Source organism: Phascolarctos cinereus, unplaced genomic scaffold, assembly GCF_003287225.1.
Source record: "Phascolarctos cinereus isolate Bilbo 61053 unplaced genomic scaffold, phaCin_HiC Scaffold_2;HRSCAF=192, whole genome shotgun sequence".
NCBI classification, from domain to species: Eukaryota; Metazoa; Chordata; class Mammalia; order Diprotodontia; family Phascolarctidae; genus Phascolarctos; species Phascolarctos cinereus.
The window spans coordinates 351,378,157-351,404,974 of NW_027555625.1; the positions used below are offsets into that span (position 1 = coordinate 351,378,157).

The 26,818-nt window shown below is 45.5% G+C and overlaps 1 protein-coding gene across 1 annotated transcript in view; it reads right to left on the reverse strand.

Moving 5' to 3' along the window:
* SEPTIN8 (septin 8) overlaps positions 1-23,549 on the reverse strand; it is a 35,814-nt gene extending 12,265 nt beyond the window's left edge. The window contains 11 exon segments of the mRNA XM_020991132.2: positions 1,532-1,722; positions 1,994-2,126; positions 2,540-2,639; positions 2,642-2,707; positions 3,824-3,920; positions 4,358-4,519; positions 6,281-6,415; positions 6,745-6,865; positions 8,032-8,227; positions 9,992-10,106; positions 23,217-23,549. Of these exon segments, the coding sequence (XP_020846791.1) occupies positions 1,532-1,722; positions 1,994-2,126; positions 2,540-2,639; positions 2,642-2,707; positions 3,824-3,920; positions 4,358-4,519; positions 6,281-6,415; positions 6,745-6,865; positions 8,032-8,227; positions 9,992-10,106; positions 23,217-23,246 (1,346 nt within the window). The 5' untranslated portion in view covers positions 23,247-23,549.
* Positions 23,550-26,818: the final 3,269 nt, after the last annotated feature.

The window sequence follows — 26,818 nt, forward strand, 5'->3', positions numbered from 1 at the left end:
ACTTTCCCCATCTCTGAGGTTCAAAAGACCAGAAGAGACAGATATCTACGGTTCCTGAGACCAAGTCTAACACCCCAGAGGCTGAAACTGCAAAGAGCCTTCATCCGTTTCCACCTTCTCCAAAAGATCTTTCATTCCAAACCATAAGTGGGGGTAGAGGATATGGTTGTACTGAGACTCAAGATCTGGGTGAGGAAACTTACTTTATTTGAAACACTGAGGAAAATGACTCAGAGGCATTCCTACCCTTTTTGGGAACAGCTTGATGGGAGACACAGTGGAAGCAAAGACATGATAGGAGATACTGAAGGAGGAGGGAAATGGAGGATAGTCTAGTTTACATGGATAATACGAAGGGGGGGAGTATGATATAAGTATGACATAAGGCTGGAAGAGGTAGGGTACAGAGCCTTGAATTCCAAGACTGAGTTTATACGATAGGTCATCTTTAGACTTTGAAGTTCAGTGAATCTGAACACTCTAGAATTGGAATAAATCATTTTGCTGCTCTAAGGGATCTTCTAACTAGGACCCACCCTTGGTCTTCTATCCCCTGAGGAGTCCTAGCACATACTTCTCCTTGAGGGGCTCTCTATCTGTCTATGAGGCCAGGTTTTCTTGTTCTTGATTCTCAAAGCCCCAAAGGCAGGGTCATTGCATCTAGTTCCTGAACCATGACTGCCTTGAGAACAGCTAAGCAGTAGCTGATGTGTTTAATAAGGTAATCCTGGCTAGACAAAAATTTCAAACAGTTCCTCCTGACACATTTTCCAGCTGACACTGACATGACCTGATTTATGTATGTCCCCGTGCCCAAGTGGTCTTCCATCTCCCTGCCATAGATAATCAGTTGCAAGCAGATGTTAGTTGGATCACAGCATCACAGAATCCTAGGTTTAAGAGCTGGAAGGGACCATACAGACCATCAAGGCCAAACCCTTCCTTTTATAGTCAGTGACTCTGAAGCACAGGCAGGTTCAGTGGTTTGCCTGGGGTCCCATAGATACCAAATGTGTGAAGCAGGCTTTAAAGACAGGCTTCCTGACTGTGTGCAGCACCCTCTTCCCTATGGTACTGTGCTGAGCAACAGGGCCACTGTGCAGAAGCAGAAACCATGCAATCTTCTGGCACCATCTGGAAAACTGCCTGGCCTCAATCTGTGTCTCCCTTAGGCTACAGGTATCTCTGTCCTCCATCATGCTTGTCCCCTCCCTGGGGCAGCTCTTCTACCCATACCGTCTTCATTATATGCTGGGCCAAAACAGTTCAGCCTGGGGCTTCTGGCAGGACAAGACAGCTTAACTTTGACCTCCTTCCTTAAATAATCAGGCAGGAAAAGAAAGAGATAAGGGCAGGCAGGTAACCCCTATGATAACGCACCATTAAAATGCCTGAATTGTGGTTCTGGGCTTGAAATCTAAACCATTTACAACCATAGGACAGAACCAAGGTTTGCCAAGGAGGTGATCTTGGACACTGCAATGGATAGAGAGAAAGCAGAAAAGTGAGTGGGCTAGCGCCGGCCACTTACTTTTTCTTGTCTTTGTCCCTTCTCAGTGGTTGTTGTGAGGTGGCCTGTAAGGCTTGGGCCTGCATGGCCTCGACAGCTGCCTTCCTCCGATTGAAGGCAATTTTCTCCTCCTCCAATTGCTGTCGCTTTTCCTCCACCTTCCGCTTTTCTTCCTGGTGGGTTCTCTTTAAGGTCTCAAATCTCTCATGAAGCTAGAAGGGAAATCTGCTTATTGGAAGAAATGTCCTCCCCCAACGTCCTACCTGGTCCCTGAGATGGCCCTTATTCTCCCAGGTTGATTCTTTTGTGAGTCTTAACCCTTGTACCCAATTTCTAGGCCCCTATGGTGGGTTTCCAAGGGTGTAAGAATAAGACAGAAGTCTTTTTGGGCTACCCACCACCTCAACAGAGCATCCTCCCACACTCTCCCATCCCTCAGCCAACTGACACGCCCCACTCAGGGACCTCTGACTTGTCACTTACCTCCTTCTCCTTCTCCTTCAGCTCCAGCTCTGTCTCCTTCACCTTGTTCACAAACATCTGTCTCATCTCCTCTTCTTTCTTCTGCAGCTCACACAGGAACTCCTTCCTCCTAGTTTCATAGGTCTCCTGGAGGCTAAACAGGCCCAGGCATTGCCCAGGAAGAGGGGCCAAAGGGGAGGGTTACAGAATGATGGCAGATGAATGGAAGAGAGTTCTAACAGTGAAAGAAGGGTGGGCAGAGAATGATGGTTACCAGTGATATGGAGGGCTAGGTGGCTAGTAAGGAAGTAGGTAAAATGTGATTAGGTTTGAGGGGGTTGCAGAAACTCTTTTCTAAAGGTCCCACAACCTGAGACAAAGAAAGACAGACCCAGGAAGTCAGCCAAACTCGATAAAACCCACTCCTGTACTGAATGAAAATGATCAAACCCTCCCCCCGTTGACTGGAGTGATCCTGGTCCACGTTCCTTGAAAAACAGGGGCCTACTAAGAGGGTTTTGTTCTACCAGGGGAAAAGGTTCTTGTGTGGGACAAGCCAGGTATCACCTAATAGGCTTGCTCTCTGCCGCTGTGTCCTGGAAGCCCATCTCTTCAAGCTTATGGCGCCGGTACAGTTCATAGTGCCTGCTGTGTGTCTGTTCTCGAGATCCTCCATGTTCACACGGATCAGCATCTCTCGAAGTTTCACAAAGTCACAGTGACTCTCATTCTCCACTGAGGGCATGGGACAGACACAGGCACTCAAAGGGGACAAATGGACAGGCACTCAGGGATTACAGAGCAGACAGATGGGGTACCTGCTGGGTGATCACAGGGCAAACAAATGGGGCATGGATTGGGTTAGAGCCCTGTGATGGTACACTCAGTGAGGAAGAAGCTAAAGTTCATAGACTCACAGAACCTCGGAACTGAAGAGCTCCTTAAAGATTACATAGTCTACTTCCTCCTGTTTTACAGATGAGGAATCTGGGGCCAAGGGTGACACAATTCATACAAAAGCATGCTAGGGCAGCTAGGCTAGCACTCAAACTCCCATCCCCTGACTCGAACTTCAGTGTCGTTATTTTTGACACCACACTGCTTCATTTCCCTTCTACACTGTTGTTCAGGATCTAAGTGGACACAAATTAAACTTGTCCACTACAACTAGATTTTTTCATGTTATTCCTAACTCTGTGAAACCCGTGGCTACCCAGTTTAAGAGTATCCCACCAAGATCTAAAGAAAAGCATAGTTTGGGTTTGAACAAAGAATCCATTTTGCAATATGATCATCTTATCTGATAAGTTTTATGTTTTTCTCCTTAAATAACTTCTCCTCTCCCTTTCTCTTTCCTAGTCCAAAATGTCTAGTACTAGTCTAAACTTGAAGTAGAGATAGGTTTCTCTGTCACAAACACACACACAAATATGCAATATTTCAAATATTAGAGTGCCTGCTGCTTTTCCAGCCACAAAAATAAAAGTCTTTCAAGTATAAATAGTAGGTCTTTTTACACATCATTAAAAACAGTTGATACATATATATACATACATGTATATATATATATATACATACATATATATATATACATGTATGTATATATATGTGTATATATATGTATATATATATGTATATATATATATATATATACATATACACACACAGAAAAACTTTTACAATTCTACATGAATATACATGCACCTTACTTTGCAAAATCGATGTGCTCCTGAAAAGATGTGAGTAAATTGATTTCTTCTAACTGAAATTCTAAACTGAACCCTCCTCCCACACACACATTCCTCGCAGGAGGAGGGAGAAGGGTTCCTGAGGTTTGCCGCCCTCACTCACCCTGCACGACACCCCAGGGGTACTGCCGAGCTCGAACCAGTTTGTTCCCAACTTTTACCTCATCAGTGCTGCCAACCACAGCAAAGGGCAGATGGGCCTGAAATAAGATATCAGGATTAAAAGAATTCAGAGCAGATAGATTCTCTGCCTCCCTCAAAAATCCTGCTTCCAGAATTACAAGGAAGATTACGGATGACATGAAATCCGGGCCTCTTAGCTTTGTGTCCTCCAGCTAAGCAACAAGAGGAGAAACCCCTAGGTTTCTCAGATATGAGTATCCGTCAGGATCCCTTAAGCCCAGATGTTCTAGGCCTCAGTGTCTCTCCTTGAAGCCAGAGACAATAAAAACCACATCCTGGGAAGGCTCAGGACCCCCTTGACCCCCTAAGTCCTTATGTATGCCTCCGTGTCCTGTGACCACGACTTTGGCCTTGCCCGAAGGACCAAAAGTTTAGCAGTTACAAAATCTGCTAGGTATCCCACCCCTGCCCCTGCAGCAGTCCCTGGATCTAGGAATCACAGGGTCCCACTCACATTCATGACAGCATTGATCTCTGCCACCGCTTCATCATCTGTAGGGAACTGGTAGATATGGACCCCGTTTTTTTCCAGCTCACTCATGATCTTGTTCTTGAACTTGTGCAGTTCACTCTTTGAAATGGTATCAGCTTTGGCAATGATAGGGATAATATTCACCTGGCAGGGAGAGGCAAGTAATAGTGATTCGGGGGTTTAGAGGAGAGCTCTGGGAAGGGCAGCAAAAAGAGCCACTCTCTACAGGTTCCTCTGAACATTCTCGGGTCAGCTGTAACACCATAATTAGGCAGGGCACAGTTGCTGAACAGCTTGGCTCCAGAAATAGGGGGATGCAATGACAAAAACATATCAGATCCCCCCAGCGGCAAAAGAAGTAACTGCCACGACTGACAGAAATTGTTCTTCTGAGAAATTAACCACCTCTATACTAAATTTGGGTCCAGGCAGGATTTTTTTTTTTAGCTAAGAGGGTAAGATAGCCTTGCAGAATTCCCATGTTCTAAAGGGAATCCCTCCCCAATTGCCCAAGCAGCTCTACCTTCATAAAAATCCAGTATCTCATAGAGTAAGCAGCATGGGCAAGGGAACAGAGTTGAAAGAGAAGTAGACCTGGGGCCAGAGGCCCCAAGTTTGAATCTTTGCTCTGATACTTGTTACCTGCATGACTTTGAAGTCATTTAACTGCTCTGGGACTCAGATTTCTCATCCTTAGGATGAGGAGACTGATCTATATCAGTGCTTCTTAATTAAACCCCATATGGGGTCACAATCCATAGTTTAAGAAGTGCTGAAGGGGTTTCGAGTGGAAAAAGTTTAAGAAGCCTGGTCTAGGATCACCCCTGAAGGTCCGCTGAGCTCTAACTTGGTGATCTGACAATACTACTTGTCATATAAGTAAATGGTGAAAAAAACCTTCCTTCGCCCAGGGCAAAGTGGAAAATGAGAAGGCTGCACTCCTGATCTTTCACTCTGAGGACTGACATGCACCCTGTTTGGAACAACCCTCCCCAGATATTTTTTTATGTTCATATGTGTGTGTGTGTATGTATGTATGTGTATATGTGTGCATGTGTGTACATGTACATGTGTGTGCATGTGTACATATATATTCTTACTATGGTCAAGGACTCTCCTGGTCCTAGTTTTTACACACACACACACACACACACACACACACACACACACACACACACACACACACACACACACAGAGGGATCCTTATTTATGTTCTTTCTCTACCTATTAATATATCTTGTTTTCAGTGGGGTTGAGGATAAACTGAGAGATAGTCATGAATGGATAGAAGAAGGAGAGAGAGAGAAAGAAGAGAGCTGAGAAAAAGGCAGTAAGCAAAGGAGGGACTATGACAGATTTGGGGGTTGGAGGGGAGAAAATGAGGAGCTTTCTGAGAGAAGTTGTTTCAGACACACAGAAAATAAAAGAAAAGAGCCAGGGAGGGAAAGAGGGAAGCCAGGAAAAGGGAGAAGAAGGTGGTAGGATCAGCTAAGCATGGAGTACAGAAGCAGAGAATGGATGGATTGAGAAGCAGCATCAGCTGAGAATACTTATTAGAAATGGAACTGACTTGGGGAAGGGTCAGTGGAGAAAGAGACAAAAGGGTCATTCAGTAGCAGAAATTGGAAATAGGGAAGATGATGAATAGTGGAGAGCACTGTGTGAGGAGCTCAAAAACAGGGCTGAGGAAGACGTTGAGAAGGTCCTCTCCCTAAGCCTCGGAGGAAATCCGCCCAATGATGATGGCAGGTCCTACAGCTCTGGGAGGACACACGCCTGTAATCAGACTCCCGGCACCAGATCCGATGGGCATGATCGGCTGCATCCTCAGCTAACAGGACCTTTGGTTCCCTGCCTGGGGTGCGGGCACTGCAGAGTGGGGATGGGGGAGGGGTGCTTCCCACCTTGCTGTCCAGCTTCTTCATGGTCACCAGGTCCAGGGACTTGAGGGAATGTCCAGTAGGGGTAATGAAATAGAGACAGACATGGATCCTCGTGTCATGATAGTCAAATAGGGAGCGCTGAATCTTTAGCTCCTCCTGCAAGTAGTTTTCAAACTGCATATCGATGTAGTCAACTATAGGCCTGTAACTACAGACAAACTCCATCAGGCCTAGGGATGGACAGACAAATAGGCCAGGCCAAATCCTGGTGAAAGGCCCAGGAAACACAGCTACCTATCACTCACTTAGTAGAACTAGGTCTTTGCTTTAAAACCCTTGGGGCACATTCCTCCAGCAGCAATGGGACCCAAAGATGTTCTGACCTAGCTCTAAGATGGAAGCCAAAGAGTTCGGGACCCCTATTTGCTCTGCCACCCCAAAAGGTAACCTCCTCAAGCCTTAGCTCAGGGCTCAACTTGACTTACAGAGAAAGGAAGTGAACCATTGGACTTTGCCATCACACAGGCCCAGACTCGAGTTGTGCCACAGGAAGTGAAGGGGCCTGGTTTGGCTAGGGCTGCTCTGCAGGCTAGGTCCGGTTCAGGTCTATAACCAATGACAGAAAAAGTCTCTCCCAAGTATAAGAGGCCAGTCACTTGGATACTCACAACTACAATCTCTTCAGGAAATGCTGAAGGCTGATTCAGATCAGACACCACTTCCTTGGATCACTGGATTTTAGGATTATAGATTTAGAGCTGGAAAGACCTCAGAAGCTAGCTAGACTACCACTTCATTCTACACGTGGGGAAACTGAGGCCCCACATGCGTCAGTGTCACACAGGTAGAAAGGGACATAGCTTGGATTTTGGTCCTGTGCCTTTAAATCCAGCATTTTTTCACCTCACCAGGATGCTGCCTCTTAGGCTCAGTTTCTCCATGTGCAAAATTAAGAGTTTGGATTAGACGAGCCTGAAGACCTGTTTCTAATGCTAAAATTCTACGAATCTCTAAATCGAAGTTCCTCTCAGCTCCTCACGTGAAGCAAACTTCTGTCATTTCACTGAGCTCAGGACAAATGTCATGGGACTGACAACCCAGGGTACAGGCCACATGAAACAGGTAGTTTTCCCAAGATGGATTTCATAGGTCGAATCCCAATGGATAGTCTACATGGGATGGACTATAAAGGATAATTCCCTATGGAAAAGTCCTCTAGGATGTTAAGACAGGCCATACTGAACTAACCCTAGTCATGCTGAAAGTTTGGTTCCTTGATATCTGACAAAAAGGACAGAAATAGGTAATTCATTGTGAGTAGAATATGGTCAAAGAGGCTTTTCCAAATTGTCATCATCCTACTTTGTATGGAAAAAAAAAACCATGGTCTCTGAGCTGGTAAAATTGATATCAACTCCTAGAAGGCAGAATCATGGAAGCTATTTCCTTCAATGATACCGCATTTTCAAGAAGACAAAAACTGAATTTTTATGGTTCCATCATATACCATCTTGACATACTGAATTTTCAAAATTTTCTATCTACCTAGGGATTAGCTGTCCTAGACCCAAATCCATGGGACCATAGTCAGGGGCCCTGTGTGCATCTACAGCAGAGGACTCCTGTAACTCATCTAACCAGTTAAGGGAATGACAGCAGAGGAGGAGCCCCGACAGCTGGGTAGTCAAAGCTTGACCATGGTAGACACTGTTTATTAAAATAACAAGTGATGAGAAGGGGATGGGGCAGAATTCAAACATCACACCACTTGCCTCTCATCCTTATTAATCTGGTCTCCAAAACCAACTGCATCCACAATGGTCAATTTGAGGTGCACATTGCTCTCCTGGAGGTCATAAGTACGTGGTCGGAGGCGTACACAGGTCTCATAGTGTCCAGACTCTTCTGTCTCAAAGATTGTGTTGAAGAGCGTGTTCATTAACGTAGACTTTCCAATGCCTGTCTCCCCTGCGGAAGCACAGAATGCTGTCAGTGGAATGAAGGGGTTTTTGCTCTCCTCCTAACTTCTTTATTTTATTTTATTTTATTTCTTAATTTTTAATTATTTGTTTGCTTATTTGTTTGTTTGTTTGCTTGTTTGTTTATTTATTTATTTAGCTTTTTGGTGAGGCAATTGGGGTTAAGTGACTTGCCCAGGGTCACACAGCTAATAAGTGTCTGAGGCTGGATTTGAATTCAGGTCCTCCTGACTCCAAGGCCAGAGCTCTATCCACTGCACCACCTAGCTGCCCCCTCTCCTCCTAACTTCTAAAGCAGATTTTGGAGTTTGGGAAGGTATCACCCAGCCTCTTGAAGTCTGGTAGCTTTTTGTCTAGGGGTTCAGGGGACTCTGGTTAAAGCACAGGTCAGGGCAGATCAGGACAGAAGCTGACTTGTGGCAGAAGCCACAAGCTCAGCAAAGAATCAGCCTCCCCACTCACTGCTCCCACATGGAGTAACTTCCCCTTTAAGCTTCAGTAAACTTAGGAATATAAATTTTTCAAAAGTAAAAAGCTGGGGCAGCTAGGTGGCACAGTGGATAGAGCACCAGCCCTGGGAGTCAGGAGGGTCTGAGTTCAAATCCAATCTCAGACCAGACACTTGACACCTTACTAGCTGTGTGACCCTAGGCAAGTCACTTAGCCCCAACTGCCTCAAAAAATAAATACATACATACATACATACATACATACATACATACATAGCTAAGAAGACTCAAGCTATGTGACATCTGTGATGTAATGTCCAGTATGTGAAACACTTACATGATGCTTATGCACATGTATTTATCTGTATCACATCACTGAGTATCTCCTCCACAGACCATACAGCCGGGAATGAACAAAGCAATCAATGCCTAGAGACAAGGAGGGAGGCACCTCAACTGGGCTAAGTCTCTGAGTCCACGCTGGTTTCTAGCCTTCTTCCCCACAGCTCAGGGGCTTGTGTATTTATTCCTAAAGATGACGGGAAGCCATGTTGGATGCTTATCTCCTCTAGCTCTGCTGAACTGTACCAGAGCCATGCTCTTCTCCCCCAAAAGCAGACGATGCCCAGTTTGGGAGACTGAACTATCCCCTAGGGCCTCTGGATAATGCCCCTCACACTCCCCATCTTCACAATGTGACAGCACAACCCCAACTACGTGTATCTATGTCCCCATATACAGACAGAACTACTCAGACACTGATGGGGTTATGTTATGAAGCAGAGAGGTCCCTCCAGAAGACATTTGTCCCATGTCACCATTTTCAAGCCTCTAGTTTCTCTAGGTTTTCTGAAGCTTCCTTGAAGAATGCTCTGTCCTCCATATGTTGAATCTAAAAGTTTCTCCCTGATACCTAAGCCCTTCTTTTCTTGGTCTGTCTTCCATGGTCACCTGTACAATAATCTTATAATACTAAGAGATACCAAACCACCTCTCCTAACCTCCCCTTAGCCTTCTCTTCTCCAGACCAAGGATCATAACTCCCCTCCAGACTCTCTCTCATGTCAGACTACCCTAACATCCAGGTTTATTCTTTTGGTCATTTTTTACTATACCCTAACTCTGGCCTTCATGTGAACCTGAATTCTGAACCCAGCACTACTCTCCAAATTCCTTTCCTTTTGTGACAGTCATACTAGATGGTCCCAGAGGTAACCAGACCTGCATCTTCAGTATCCCTAGAGTAATTTCCTCTAACTATGGTTCAAAGACAATTCCCTTGCCAGGTTTTCTCAGAGACTTACCCACACAGAGGATGTTGAAGCTGAAGCCCTGAGATATGGACTTACTGACCAGCTGGTCTGGGAGACTGTCAAAGCCCACATGGCCCCCCAGAGTGAGAAGGCGCATTTCTTCCTTCTGCCAAAAGAGAGAGAAGTCAGGGCTAGGAACTACTGGAAGACAGGAAAAGAAAGAGTGACAAGTGAACAAAGACAAGGAAAAATCACAGTAAAATCTGCTTCCCAAAGGACTACAACCCTACCCCTGCCTGCACATTCGAGGTTCTTGCATTGAGATCCCCTTCTAGATCCAGAAGCCCAGAGGTCACTGTTTTGGACAGAACAAGAACCAGAAGCTACATTCTGTCCCATGGGGAGAAAGAACAAAGCACTTTAAAAATACTATACAGCATACAAGAAAAAGGAGAAAGGAGCTGAGGCCAGGGAAATGCCTTTAGTTGTTTATTTATTTATTTATTGTTTGTTTGTTTAAGATTCCTTAACTTAAATGAGCTGAACTCCAATTTGGATGGAAGTTTTCTCTCACGGCTCCTGGGAATGGAAAAAAGAAAATAGAACCACCTAAGCGACTGTTCCCAGGCTCAAAAGGCCATGTTTTAGTGACTCTGTCAATGAAAGTGGCCCAAACCATTCCCCTGCCCAATGGAAATGTATTTCTTCCCTGGGAATCTGCATCCGAAACCATCATCTCTCCTGGTCTACACCCATCTAGTTCTCCCATCACTTTCCCCATCCTTAGAGATTAATTTATTGGGAAGGGTATTAACAATAGAAGAGGGATATCAGTGAAAATAACCCTACCCACACTTCCTCCAGCTCTAGGGAGGGAACAAACAGAGTAACTATTAATGGTTGTAACTAGAATGAAAATGTCCCCAGGAACTAGGGTTTCTAGGCAACAACATCAACCTTAGGATTTCAGAACAGGTTTTCTAGAGAGAAAAGAAATAAGAGTATGCTTAGCAGAAGAAAGGAGCAAATCTATAATACTGGTAGGGGTATGGTAGAGGGACAAAGAGACTGTATGGCATCTGAACTTCACAGCATGATATCCTCAGGCTTAGTTTTGTTGTTGCTCGCTTGTTTCTGTTGTGTTCAACTCTTCGTGACCCCATTTGGGGTTTTCTTGGCAAAGATGCTGTAATGGTTTGCCATTTCCGTCTCCAAGTCTTAGTGTCATACAGTCAAAAGAAAAAAAAACCAAGAAAAAGGAGGAAAAAAAAGGCCTTCACCCTGCTGCCTCTGTTAGTTACAATTCTATTTTTCTCCTATCTCTCATGCTAAATGTCTCTTGGACTCCACCACATTCTCCACTTTTAAATTTCCCATTCTGTCCTCAATGCTCTGCAGTCTGGCTTCAGCCTTCCCTCATTTTCCCGAAAGCATTCGCCCAAAGGTCACCAATGACTTCCTAATGGCTAAGTTCTTAGCCTTCCTTGATCCTTTTGTATTATGTGGCACTATGGTCCTCCTCCCTTCCCAATCACTGAGGCTTCCTTCTCTATCTCCTTTGTTAACTCCTCCTCTTCCTCCTCCAAATCCAAAAATATAAATTCCTTAGCTCACCTGACCTCTTCTCTCTCTCTGTACTCTCTTTCTCAAAAAGCTCAACCATCCACATGGCCTGAACTCCTGTGCTTTTTGACTCCTGATCACCATCATTTCAAACAGCATGTCTAAGACAAATTCCAACACTTTACAGCAAAAAATGGTCCTCTTGTCAACATGCCTGTTAATGGCGTCACCATTCTCACATGCATCTCTTCCTTTCCATCTCCAAAGCCACCATGTAATCTAGACCCTCACAACACACACCTGTGTTACCACAATGGCCTCCTACCTATCCTCTCTGCCTCTAGAATCACCTTGCCCCCATTTCCACCAGTATTAAAACCAATTTTCCAAATAAACAAGTCAAATCACAAAATTTCCTCCTTGAAAAATCTTCAGTGGCTCACAATGAGGACTGAATCTGTAGCTTTTTTTCTTTTAAATGGAGAAGCTAAAAATGCCCAGGATTAAAGACGTGTTATGTTTGCACAGATGGCTGCTGTGTTTGTTCATCTTCCTCCTTCCAAGGGTGACACAATTGGGACATGATCTAATGTCCTGTAGCTCAGCCAAAAACCAAGAAGCCAGCTGTACTGAGAACCTTCCCCACCCCTCTCTGCATCCCTCACCAATCCTCCCCTCCTCCAGCTCCCTTCACTACTCACCTCCCAACCACTGGCCGATGAATGAAAGATAGATGTTTTTGTCCCTGAGTCCTCACTCATAGACCCTGGGTTCAGCCATAGTCACAAAAAAGCAATCTCAGAGCCCCAAGATCCTACCCTTGACATGGTATCCCAATTCTACAAATGGCTTGGCCGGTACTAGACTTTACAGACAACACAGTAGTAACATGCTGGCCAGGGGCTGTTGAATCCAAATGGGGATTACCTAGATGCAGTGGATAGGAATGTGCTTGGAATCAGGAAGACTCATCTTCATAAGTTCAAATCCGGCCTCAGACACTTACTAGTTGTGTGACCCTAGTCAAGTCACTTAACCCTGTTTGCCTCAGTTTCCTCATCTGTAAAATAAGCTGGAAAAGGAAATGGAAAACCACTCCAGTACCCTTGCTAAGAAAACCCTAAATGGGGTCATAGAAAGTCAGATACAACTGAAATAATTAAACAACATAAAGAAGTGGTAACATTTAGTTACGCATACCTCAAGCAGGGCTAAGGACACAAGGAATGTTCAGTCCCGGTTTAGGGGCCATTCTATAGCTATAATTAAGAATACTCTATGGAGGGGCAGCTAAGTGGCGCAGTAGATAGAGCACCGGCCCTGAAGTCAGGAGGATCTGAGTTCAAATTCAGCCTCAGACCAAACACTTGACACTTACTAGCTGTGTGACCCTGGAAAAGTCACTTAACCCCAATTGCCTAAAAAAAAAATACTCTATGGTCAAGGGTCAGATCCTTAGCATCATTCTCTAATGTTTGGGCCAATCAGCCTTCACATAAGAAACAACCACCATATATCAATAGCCCTTGCGAAGTAACTCCTACCAGCTCTATATACACCAAAGGCTTTGCCAATGCAAGTTGGCTTCCCAGGGATTCTAGATACTCTTTGGAGTTGTTGCTGTGGACAAAATCAAAATTTCCCCGTTTCCTAGCCCCCACAACTGAACAAGTAGTACAGCTGCATTAGCAGAAGAGAGAAACAGTAATTATAACTCAGATGATGCAGCTTCTTCAACCCCCAACTCAAGCCCACCTGTTTCCCAGTATTCTTTGCTTCCTAAGACTATTTGGCTCCTTAAGTTCATCTAAGTCCTAATTACTGATTCTTTTATTTCTGCCACTATGCTGCATGTCCTCTTCTGATAGCTACTTTTTCTGTTCTTCATATCCCTGACTGCACACTGAAGTCTGACCATAAGAACAGGGTTTTCCAGGATTTATTTTTAAGGCCCAAATCCCTGCCACTAGCTACCTGTATGACCTTTGACAAATCACTCAAACCTTTTTGGGCATTAGTCTCCTCATCTGTAAAACAAAGGGGTTGGACTGGTTTCAAAAGTTCCTTCCCAGCATTCTAAATCTATAATCTCATTATGAACTATAAACATGCAAATTTAGAAATAATACACACAGGACAGTTAATCAGAAGTGTATGTAAAATTACCCAGTCCCAGGAACATAGTGCCAAAGCTTCCCAACATAATCTTGAACTGAGTTACTAGGTCTAGTTTGGGTCATTACCCTCCCCAAGCCTACAGCTTTCAACAGCTGACTGGCAACCTCATCATCCCACAGCACTTCTCCTCAAACCTGGTATTGCTCAACTGGGTATTTTTGATCAAGCTTTCTACCCATTTTACAACAGCTGGCTCATTCTCAGCCAATAAGAAAACATCCTGATTGCATAGTAGGTTTTCGATGGCTCAGCTATTTCCCCAAATATTAGACTGTAAGCTCCTTGTGGGCAAAAACTCTTTTGCTTCTTTTTGTATCCCCAGCACTTAGCATGGCGCCTGGCACATAGTAAGAGCTTAATAAATGTTTAGTGACTGATCCATCGACTGATCTACATATTTCCCCTTCCTCCGCTTAAAGTAGGGAAAAGGATAGAAAGAATCACTAAATTTGATTAAAGTTCATACCTCAAATTAGACCTTACAAAGTAAACAGAAACTATCTTTCCTAGCACTGTCTTCGAGAGGCTGTGTAGTTAGAGATGCATCAGTTATACAGAACGTGTACTCAACCTCCTGGCCAGAGTTCACAACTCTCTGATTATCCCAAAGGCTGGCCAGACCCACTGAAGTGCCCTGGTTCCCTATCAGGCCTCTCCTCCTCCAATGAGATACATTATCTTATCATCTAAGTAGCATCTTTGATTCAGGAAAACCCCACTTAGTAGCAATCTCTTCTTCTAGAAATCCCTTTGAATATTCTTTTTATTTACTTAGTTGTGTCCATGTTATATCTTAACTCACTTGCCTGCCAGAGTCAAGTGTAGATTCTTTGAGGACAAGGACTATTTTATTGTTTGCCTTTGTATCACCATGCCTAGCACTGAGCAGATACTGAATAGATGTTTGTTGAGTCAGCTGAAGAGCAAAAAAAGAAGTAGCAATCACAGTCAGGATCTGTCGGACATTTTTTGCCTAACAGATGTGGCTTTGCTAGCCCGACACACAAGTTAAAAGGAAAATGAGGGCTAGAGAGATTCAATAGCTAGCACAGCAACTCAACAGCAAATTCAAAAATAAACCCCAAGTTTCCAACTGTTTCTTTTAGCCCCTATGCTTCCAGAGTCCAGAGGTTCTCTCAGACCCTGGATAGCCTTATTCCCTTTCCAAACACTATTCCCTAGCTGTGGTCCTGCTAGTCATTCCACCCAGCGCTGAGCTCAGTTAGGAGAGCCTCCAGCCAGCAAACTTACAGACTGAAACGGAACTCTCCCTGGGCTCTGGGAAGAACTCCAAGTGTTTTCCCAGACTGCCTGGACTCTAATCCAAATTTCCCAAGCCAGGCTAGGTCATTAGAGAAATTAATTCTGGAGTTATCCAACCCAGGTTGGAGCCACCCTGAGAGCACATGGGCCACTGGACATCTAATGAGATTGTAAGGCTCTAATGAGACTTATCACCATCTGCAGAGTACATGGGAGTCAAAGACTAGTTAGTGCTACCCTTCCCCAAAGGGCATCAAACTGGACTCACTCCTTAACAAGGCCATAAAAAGTCCTGGGGTAACAAGGGACAAACTTGCTTCAATACGCTTCTTTGTTTTCCTTACCTTCACTCGGGGACAAACAAATTATCTTGCTCTATGCTACCTCCTTTTTTCTAAGTATTCAAACATAGTTTGCTTTTTATTAATTTGCAGTTTAAAAAAATAACCAAAATTTGTATCAGGCAGAAAATTTGCAAAGGTGTGTGTGTGTGTGTGTGTGTGTGTGTGTGTGTGTGTGTGTGTAGAATCTTACTGGAGCTTCACAACAACCCTGTGTGGGGATTGTATTATAGATATTGTTGTCCCCATCTTATAGACGAGGAAACTAATAAGTGACAATGGTGGCCTTTGACTCTAGTTCTTCCTAATCTCAAGTACAGTATTTTACTCACTATTTTTACACTGCCTCCTTTTTTAAAAAGGCATTTTAAGTTGATTTCATACACATAGTTCCGTATCCCTAGTTTGAGGATGACTTTGTTGGGAATATGATAGAGGGTATTCTTTTCAGGCATGGGTTATAACGCCTCTGAGATACCTTCATATTCTGAGATTCTCTAACCTCTGCTGAATGACCTCTAATTAGGGGAACTCTTTGCCTTCCCAGGTACCCCCTTCTACTCTGATAATTTGATACTTTGATTTTCATTACATTGAGCCTAAATCTTCCTCTACACGGCTTCCATCCTTCCTCCTAATTGTATCCTTTAGGCCCACCACATGACAACCCTTCAAATCCTTGTATCGGGTCCCCCCCACCTAAAATTCACATCCAGGCTAAATATGGCCGCAGTTCCCTCAATGAATCCTCAAGGGACAAGGTCTTCAGAGCCCTCACCAATCCCTGCAAGCCCATTACGGATGACCTCCAGTTTATTCACGTCCTTCCTAAAACACACACCCAGTCTGAGCAGAGCAGAAGCCACAGCACAGTCACGTCCCCTGCTCTTTTCTTTTCTTAATGGAGCCTTAGCTTTTTTAGCTGCCATACATCACCACTGCCTCAACTTGCAGTCTACTAAAAGCCCCAATCTTCTTCACATGAACTTCTCACTAGTCTCCGTTCCTCCGTTAGACAATGAGGGATCTTGACATGCTTTTGCTCCCCATACAGGGTCTGCCCAGTGTGACAAATAGGACTTCTCGGGATGTGCTTGTTCAACGAATTAAATTCAGCCACCAATGATAAAGCACCTCCTACGTACAAGGCTCTGCCAGGTGCTATTAATAACAATTATGCTGCCTGCTTCACTTCAGGTTAGAGACTGAAGTGAACGTGGTCTGTGCTTCCACCTCCCCCCTTAGGGTTTCTTTTTTGGGTTCTCACAGCCCCTGCCCAGCCAAGGTGTCTGTTACAAAAAGAATTGTGCAAGAGCCGCTGTAGTTTTGAGGTTTCAAGGTCTGTGAGTAAGTGGCGCAGCCTACAGCTGGGAAGTCAAGGAGGAAGCCCTTAGTCCTATGGGATCAGGAAACCAATACAGTATTGTCACATCTCAACAGAAGGGTGGGCTGCCACAAACACCTCAAAGCCACAGGCCACAAGTTCAGGTATCACCACAAGAAGGAAACCCTTGTCTGGCTCTCCATCACTCATGTCCAATTTGCCAACTATGGCAGCCTGAACTCTATTCAACAAAACAGTTCTGTCTCTCCCAAGCCCACCATGAAAGGTTTCACTACTGAATTAATACGGTGGGTATGAAAGAAAATGTGGGCATATCAAGCTCAAGGCACCCATACCCTACACGAAGCAAGCTTTCCCTCATCTCTGAGAGCAGGACATAGGGCAGAGCTTCCTCAATCCTAGGAAACAAACAAAAGGGCAGGGTCTTTCCCATCTGCTGCCCCCCTCCACCAAGGTCCTGGGGCATACAAGTACACATAAAGAGATGTACTGGCTTCCCTGAAGTTTTCTGATTCCCTCCTGGTTTCTCTAATCAGGGGCTGATCCTCTGCAGCAGTTCTCTCTGCCAGAGGCACAGTAAGAAGCCAGGAAAACTCACGAAGTGATGGAGGAGCATGATGCTATTTTCTCAATGTGCCACACTAACTAGTGGATTAGGGTGAGAGGGAAGCCATCTCAAAGCGAGATGGGGCCGCTCCATTTGCCCACCGATCACCCCCAGGTTTCAGGGCTTCCACAACTCTCAGCTCAGCCACAGCACCATCAGCCAGGAAGTGTGGGTTTTCAACATGCTCTAACACAGGCCCTTCGCTATTCTGACGTTCCCACGCGTCTCCTCCCCCACTCAGCTCTGGGCTTCTGCCCAGAGCCTGGGTCTGACAAAACTGAGCAGAATGAGGCTCCCATCATGATAGGGATCAGCACAGAAAGCATTGAGTCTGATGGGAAATCATCATAAAATGGATTCAGCATGATAGGATCTGGGCTTGGTGATACCCAAATTGATGGGAGTTAGGTCTAGTATGATAGAACTAACAGGATAGCACCCAGAATCTGGGCATACAGTCTACTCTGAAGGGCTGAAATGTGAAATAACTTAACTAAGTGAGTACTACACACAACATCAGGAGAATTGTGGCTAGTCATATATAATACTTGCATTGTAAGGGACTCTTGTACTCATGTTTTCTCCCTCTATTATCAGGGGAAGGTATCTGTAGAGTTCAAAATGGCAGATCTAAAGCCTCTAACAACTCTGGTTTCTGTCACATCACCCTAATAAGCATGAATTAGTAAGCTTTCCACAGAGCAGCTCTATAGCCCAAGGCCTCCAGACTCCTTCCCTGGCAGGGGTACATCAGATCCCCTTCCTCACCCCCAAAACCCCTGAGAACTCAGATGGTTCTAGAGAATGGGGGAGGGGGAATGAAGGGCTCAAAAAGGAAAGACATCTCTTCCATGGGGACCTTGCGGAATGAAATATTCAGCCACTTGAGTCGTGGGAGTAGTTCTAGAACAGGGCACTATAGATGCCTTGATTTCCATTAATAACTCCAACTATTTGTTTATATTCCTCTGGCTGGTCTAATCATCTGCCTCAGAGAGAGGCCCCAAGGGGACCCATGGGGCAACAAAGGAGCAGAGAGGCTGGGAATACTCAAGGCATTTTAGAGATAGGGCAACCCTTAGACCCTTTCCCCTGGAGTTCCTCTGCAGCTGCTCCTTATTCCAACTGACTGGACGTGGGCCATGGAGAAGATTGTTTTAGTTACTGCTCAAAACATACACTTAGCCCCAGGTTCAGCAATCCCAGGTTCGGATCCTCAACTCTGACTCCTCCCAATCCATCATCACCCCTACATCCAATCTGACCAGGTCCTGTTGATTTCTCCTTTGCAATATCTTCCCATCTCTTCTTTGCTTTCCATTCTCCCTTTCCATCTACTACAGTAGGCAGGCCATCACCACTTTACACTGGGATTACCCAAAAGCCCAACAGTCCCTTTGTTCCCAGTAGGATGGATTTGTTCCAATCCATCCTATATTTGCTGCAAGAAGAGTGGTTTTTCAGTTAACAACCATTTCGTTGTCATTTTCCCAATCAAAAACTTTTAATGGCTCCCCATCGGTTAGCACATCTGGTACAGATATTTCTCTACCTTATTCTCTAGGCCACGATTTATTTAGCCAGGGAGCCTCACACTCTCATGTGGATCATTCACTTGCTCCAGTATTGATCCTTGAATATGCCATGCTCATTCCCACCTCTGTATTGGTCACTTTGCTTTCCCTGTCCAAAATGCCTTCTTTGTTCCTCTCCAATTACCCATCTTTCAAGAACCAGTTCAGGAGGCAATGTGGAAAGAGTACTGGATCCCATCACTCTCCCTCCCAACCACTCTGGACAACTTACTTTACCTCTCCCATAATTGGACTAGATCTTCTCCAAAGGCTCCTCCAGCTCTAATGTCCTGATTCTAAATCTGGCCTCCTCCATGACTCTGTCCTCCTCCCCTCTCTACTGATCTCTCTCTCTCCCCTAAACATCTATCTCATGACTTATCTCACCATCAACAGTTTAAACTCTTTGAGGTCAAGGATCCTTTTTATCTTATACTCCCACCTCATCTGGGCTGCTGGCTGACTAATAACAGTAACAACAGTAATAATAGCTAGCATTTATATAATACTTTAAGATTTGCGAATTGTTTCACAGATGTTAATTCATTTGACCCTCACAACAACCCTATGAGATAGGTTCTATTATTATCCCCATTTTACAGATGAGGAAACTGAGGCACTGACTTGCCCAAAGACACAGAGTCAGGATTTGAACTCAAATCTTCCCATGCTTTGTCCAGTATACCACCCAGCTGCTCTGATTAGTCCTATACTCATTTATAACCAATCCCATCTATTAATGCTTTTTGAGGGAGCCGGCATGAGGAACATACTCCAGGTAAGGTAAGACAGAATAAAACACAGTCTTTGTTTTTCTTGGAGCTCACCCCCTGAAGCACTAGGTCCTCCCTTAATAACAATGATCCCTCACATCTGAATGCCACGTCTGATCCTCATTCGAGTCCTGTGAGATAGGAAGAGCAGGTGTCATTATGCCCATTTGACAGAAAAACTAAAGCACAGTGACTACCTCAAGTTATAATGAGTTGGTAAAATTGAAACCCAAGCCCCTAGAAGATCAAGTTTTTGTCTTTAGTGTTGCTCTTTTTTTTAAACAGCAATCAATGATTTTGTTTTTGTTTTTTGGTAGGAAGAGGGGGAAAACTGACCTTCTCTGTCCCAGAGACCAAAGGACAGTTTTCTCATCACAGGTAGGAAGAGTTTGGACCACCAAGGGGAAAAACACCTTAGAGGGACGACAGTGAGGCACCACAGGCAGAGATAATGGAGAAATAGGAATGCAATTGTGGATTCTCTTTGGTGAAGGTGGAGAACAGTCCCCACCTCTCTCCATCCCTTCTCCTTTTCTTCTCCTCCCACTCACAGGCTTCAGAGTGGGAACAGGAACTCCAAGAAAACACTGGTGCTTTGGGAAGTGTTAGGATTACCAGGGTGACAACGGAAGTGGCAGATGGTACTGGGGATAAAGCAGAGATGATGCTGGGGGTGGGGCTGGGGGGAAGGCTGGCTAGGAGAGATGCCAGGCAAGAGGCAGTCATGCCAAAAAGCAGAATTGTTTCCAATCTCTGAGCTTTCCTACTTGTTCAACTCAGTTTTCTTTCTTGTCCAGCTCATAATCACAGGCAGGTTCTGCGAGACAGGTCAAAACCTAACAGGTTCTGATAGGCCTATATCATAAAATACAAGCTGGTGCGACATGTCACAAAAAGTCACACTGTGTGAACAGCACAGTACTAGATACCAAAAAGAGGGGCCCCAAAGACCTCATTTTTGACCTGGGAGAACTAAAAGAGATGAGGCTGGACTGAGGGGCCTCACTAAGCAGAAGCAACTCTACCTCTTCCACTTCTCAGAACAAGAAACACCAGATTCTGATGTTCTAAGGAGCCATCAACCCAAATCCATCACTAAGGTAAAGAACTGCCCACTAAGGCCCTAAATTGCCACATCTTTCATAACAAACACCTCCCAGCCCCAAGGGCAGCATCCAGTCCAGCCTGCCAAGCAGGGTTTCCCACCCATCTGTAAGGTTAATCACAAAGCTGATGTAGAAGGCAGGTCCTAAGGCCACCAGGCTGCCATGTGGAAGAAATGGCCATAAACAACATGGGATTGGGGATGCTTATAAATGCAGCTCGAAGTATTTAAAAAACAGTAATTTGGCTTCCATCAAAGTTCTGTTCCAATGCCTCATTATAGTATGGAGGCTACTCAAGCTCTGAAAGGTCCTAGCAAGCTGCAAAAGCTCTGAATACTGGCCCAGCAATGGCCTAACACAGAAAGACAAGCGTAGCTAAGCTCAGAGAGGCTCACCATCAGGTCAGCTGCAAAGTGGTGCACTTTGGGGCCACAGCAGCCCTCTACTAAGTCATAGAGGGGCTATCATTTACACTCACAAAATCATATAACCTGGAAGCACTGAAGTAATTAACCTATCACAACCAGCCCTTTTAAGTGGACCAGGGAAGATAAGGTGCAGCCAGAGGAGGATGAAGTGGCTTTTCCAAGATATGTCAGATGAGGCTGGGGTAAGATCCCCGATTCTAGGGCCTAGTTCTGTCCATTACTGTCCAATGGCCCAAGACAGGCTTCCCACAAGGCTCATTTTAAAAGAGGCCCATTTCATAAGGCAGGGTAATAGAACACAGGTAACTCAGATTTGGGTCATAGCTCTTTGTTATATGACTTTGAACGGGCCACTCCCCTTCTCTAGACCTTAGTCCTCCCAAGTACAAATGGTACCATCATGATATGAACTGGGCAATCAGGAGGGCCACATCCTAGTCTGGGGCCCTTCACTTACTAGCTGTGTGATATTGGCCAAGTCATTTCACTCATTCAGGTCTCAGTTTCTTCTGCTAGACTAAACTGCGTCAAAGGTACTATCCAGTTCTAAAATTCAATGATTCTAAACTCTAAAAAAGTACTTTGAGATCACTTTGCCAAACCACAACCTGGTAAGTGACATCTCATTAGTTTTATTGTGAGGTTGCTAATGACATCACTTACCAGGATAGGACGGGGAGTCTCTGAACATAAGAGCCTGGAGGATGGGGGTAGAAAATAGGGGATGAGCACAACCTAATAGAAAATAGTGATTTTTTTTTTGGTCTTTCACATACAAAGGACCAATCTTTATATCCATCATTAACCACATTTATAATGCTCTTATAAACCCAACCTAGTAACCACTGGATACACTTCCAGAGATGGGCCTAGTGGGAACGCTGGTCATAGTACAACTTCAGTTATCACTTTTTAGGCAGACCAGTCACATACAAAAACACACATTAGCTCTCATACTACAAAAAAAGCAGTGAATCTACCATACACAGCTCTGGGTTACCACTTAGTCTTATGGTCTGTTCTGTTGATCAAATCTAAACCAGTGCCGGCCCATTAAGACCAGAGGTCTACATTCTACATGATTCTACAAAGTCTCCAGTGAATTCAGGAATCTTCTGAGTCAGCCCCACCTAGGCTTTCATTGTCACGGACACACTAGGTGTCATACCTAGACACACTTCATAGACAACAAGGGGAAATTCCTAACAAGGCACTGGCATAAATCCAAGTCTGAGTGAATTATAAACAACCTTTACAAGGTTACCTGCTGAGACGGACCAATAGACAGACTCTACCAGTTCACAACTGGGAGGGGCACCCTGTAACCTTTGTGGACCAAACCTTCATTCATTTTGAATTTGGAATCAACCCGACCAGGGAGAAACTGACACAGACCTAGAAACCAGAGGCCTCCCAAGTCATTCACGCCATATCTATCCACACCCATCTGTGGATCTCACAGATAAGACTCCGTCCTTTATCTCTTCCCAGGGACAGTCAGGGCCAGATCCACCGGAGCTCTTATTACCCGGGTGTTTGCAGCTGCTATAAGTTAATTTGGTTTTGGGGAGGTATTTTTGGAGGGGTGGCTCAGTTCAAACCATAGAGGCCTTTTGCTTCCCACACACAGTGCCACAAACACCGGCCGAGGAAAACGTCCCAGTGGAAGAGGGGCAACTAAGGGGCTCTGGGGTCCCCGGGCCCCGCGGGATGCCAGAAGTCTCTGCCAGTCACCGATTCCAAGGGGCAGGGTGGTCTTTCCGCCCATTGTAACCCTTTCCATCAGAGCCCCCTCCCACGGACCCCGACGCCACGCGGAGTGTCCGGGTGTGTCAGCGTGCGGCGCCCCCGGGGCTCGCCCCACCCCGCGGATCAGGCTCGTGCGCCCGGGACGTGGGCTCCGCAGCTGCCCCGCAGCGGGGAGCCGGCGTCAGCCAGAGCAGGCTCGGGAGCCAGGAGGGGTGCCGGGCGCGGTACCGCCCGCGCAGAGCCCCGCGCCCCGGCGTGGACTGGCCCCGCGGCACTCCTTGCCCCCCTCCCTCCACTCAAACTTTGCCGACCCCCGCGCAGCATCGCACGCCGCCCGCCAGCCCCTCACCGAGCGGCGCTCCAGGTCCGGAGCCGCCATGGACGGACTCGAGGGAGGCCGGGACACGGGAACCGTGGGGTCGAAGCCGGCTCCGAGGCTCGCTCTCCACTCGGGTCGCTGCGGCTGAATGGATCCAATATGGCCACTTCCTGGAAACTCCCCTTGGAGAGGAGAAGAGGCTGCGGGGCCGCCTCCCGCCACCGCTGCCCGCCCCGGCCCCGGGAAGCCCGTCTCCGCTGCGGCTCCGGCCTCGCCTTCCAGCACAGCCGAAGCCCCGGGCTCTGCTCAGCCGGGAGCCCACCCTGACTCCAGCACCTCGGCTGCTGCACGGAATGCCGGGACTTGTAGTTCCCGAAATTTGGGGAGGGAAGGAGAGGGGCAGGGCTTGGGAAGAGGCGGGCGGGAAAACCTGTCATCTCCCTTCAGGAATTGGGCTTTCTGGAGCAAATGTGCCAGGACGGGGTTGCAGGTTGGCCGCGTGTTTTAGGATTGAGAGCAGGCGGTGAGTGTTTAGATCGTCTAGTGGAAGCCCCCTCCTTTTACAGATGAAGAAACTGAGGCCCAGAGAGAAGTGACTTGCCCAAGGCCACACAAAATAATCAATACTAGAGCCAAGATTCAAAAACCCTGGTGTACATGCCAAACCTGTACACTATTACTGCCTCTCACTTTACATTAGTGTCTTTCTACTTGGAGCCTGAGGGCCGATTTGAGTTGCTACATACGTTTCCCTCTGCCTAGTCACAATAATTACAGAATTTCAGAATTGGAAGGTACCAAAGATACTATCTAGTCCGACTTGTACCTATACAGGACTTTCCAACATGCCATTCCCAACAAGTAGGAATGAAGACCTTGGGAGAGTATCTCAGACTCAAATGCTCTGTCTCATTTCTCTTGCACTTCCTGGGGCTTTGTCCAAAGTGCAGCAACTCCATGTTTCCATAGAAGACTGAAACTTCCCAGTGGAGCTGAAGAATCTTCAAATAACTTGGCCCACATACACAGGTCAAATTTAGGTATGGCCTACAAGGGTATCTAAAAACCCAAGTAAGCCAAAAGCCACTGTAAAACAAACCACTGCAGAGCCCTAGAGATTCAGGCTAAGTTTCCATTTAAGGTCCACTATTTGATTATCCATCCCCTGCTTACTACCTACCTCTGACACCACACCTGAACTGCAACACTCATACAACCATAAGTAAGGCAACCACGATGGTGGGGAGACTTGAAACCAGGGGGTCTCTAGCCTTGATGTGGGAAGTCAAGATAATCAATAAACTTTTATTAAGTGCCTACTCTGTGCCAGGAACTGTGCTAAGCACTAGGGATGCAAAAGGATACTCATGCTCTCAAGGACCTTACTGTCTAATGAGGTAGACAGCATGTACAAAGGAGATATATGCAGATAAATTGGAAAGAATCAACAGAAGGAATTAAGGGGATCGGGAAAAACTTCCTTTAAAAGGTGTCGTTTTATCTGGGGCTTGAAGGAAGCTCAGGGAAGCCAGGAGGCAGAGATGGGGAGGGACAGTATTCCATGCATGGGGACAGCCAGAGAAAATGCCCAGAGTCAGGAGGTGAAGCAGCTTTTATTCAAGGAATAGTAAGGAGGAAGAAGTGAGGTGGTGCAGTGGATGGAGCACTGGCCCTGAAGTCAGGAGGACCTGAGTTCAAATCCAGCCTCAGACCAAACATTTGACACTAGGTGTGTGACCCTAGGCAAGTCACTTAACCCTAATTGCCTAAAAATAATAATAAAAAAAATTTTTTAAAAAGGAATAGCAAGGAAGCCAGTGTTACTAACTCTCAGCAAATGGTAGAGAGGGGGTTGTAAGTTATAAGAAAGCCGGAAAGGTGGGGGGGCATGGGAGGTAATGAAGGACATTAATTGCCATACAGAGAATTTTAGATTTTATTTTTGATCCTGGAGGTGATAGGGTGCCAAAGGAGACAATCTCTAACCTTCAGTTAGCTGAAGAGCTGCATTGTTCTGCTTTGAAGAATGAGGATAAAGGAATAGAAGATACAGGGACGCAAATTTTGACTCTTTTTAAGGAAAAACTACCTAGTAGAGATATCTGAAAGTAGAATAGGCCACCTCTAAAGATTGAGTTCCTATCAACAAAAGTCTTTTTGGTAGAGGTTAGACTAGCTGCCTGAGGTCTCTTTCACCTCAAAGATGTTATAATTCTGTGATATTTGTTGTTGTTTGTCCTAAGTTTTTGAAAGGGGCCAGTGACATCACCGGTGATGTCTTAACTTATAGTGAGTTGGATTTAAGTGGGGCAGAGTTGCTCAAAGTCATCAGCCTCTCTCTTCCAGAGTTATCAAAGTCCAGTGGCTGGACAAAAGTCAAGACAAGATGCAGTGGATGACCTTAGTGTCAGTGATGCCTGACCAAGCTCTTAAGGGCTCCACAGAACCTGCTTCTGCCGCCTTCATGGCCATTGAAACAAATTGTTCTTATCTACCCATTGCACCGGGGAAAGTCTTTACATGCGTGGGGCAGACGCACTGACAGATCTGAGGCCTGTTGGTTACCCTCACCCTGGTTTAGCTGAGAGTTTTACTGGGGTATGGCTGCTGTTCACGCCACAGGTGTGAGAGCTGGCTGAATCAGGTGGAAACCAAAGGTGGATAAGCAGCCCTGAAAAGGGCTCAGCAAACCCTCACACCAGAGGTGCCAGTCCTCGTGACACCTCATACACCTCCTGTGATATTTAATTGAATTTTAAATTCCACTAATTAGTTATTCAAATACATTTAAAGGATTCTAAGAAGCATGCAAAAGGAAACAAAGATTATAAATCATTGTCTTGTTATCTGTGTAACTTCTATTGCTTACTCAATCCCAAAAGATATGTATTTTATTGTGTGGGTTTTTTTAGGCAACTGGGGTTAAGTGACTTGCCCAGGGTCACACAGCTAGTAAGTGTCAAGTGTTTGGTCTGAGGCCAGATTTGAACTCAGATCCTCCTGACTTCAGGGCCAGTGCTCTATCCACTGCGCCACCTAGCTACCCCATGTGTATCGTATTGTTAACAAAGTAGTCTATATCCTCATTTTTCTAATCCTTCTTTGATCTTTAGTGTATATATAACATAGATTTGCTGCCATTATTTTGGTCCTTAATTGTGGTCAATGTGTGTGTGTGTGTGTGTGTGTGTGTGTGTGTTTTGTTTCTACTTTCTTCACTCTTAATGACCTACTCCTCTACCCCACCTTGGCCACACAGAAAGATGGTCATGTCCTTGATCTTTCCATTACCCACAAATGTAACACTTCCAAGTTTATGAACTCTGAAATTCCCTTATCTGATCACCTGATGACAGGTGTCATCCCACCTGTCCCTCTGGCTTGTACTCCCACTTCCTGTTTTTCGTCCACATCGTGACCTCTAATCCCAAACCTTCAGGGCTATCCAGCCCTGTACTACCTACACTCTCTTCCCTTCCCAATACTGATTCCTTGGTGAACCAGTTCAACACTCCACTCTCGTCTGCACAAGTCTATTGCCCCCTTATCCTGTCACCCATCTTGAGCCTCAGCCTGGATCATTCCCACCATCTACTACTTTCACTCTTACAAATGCGCTTCTGAAAGAAGCT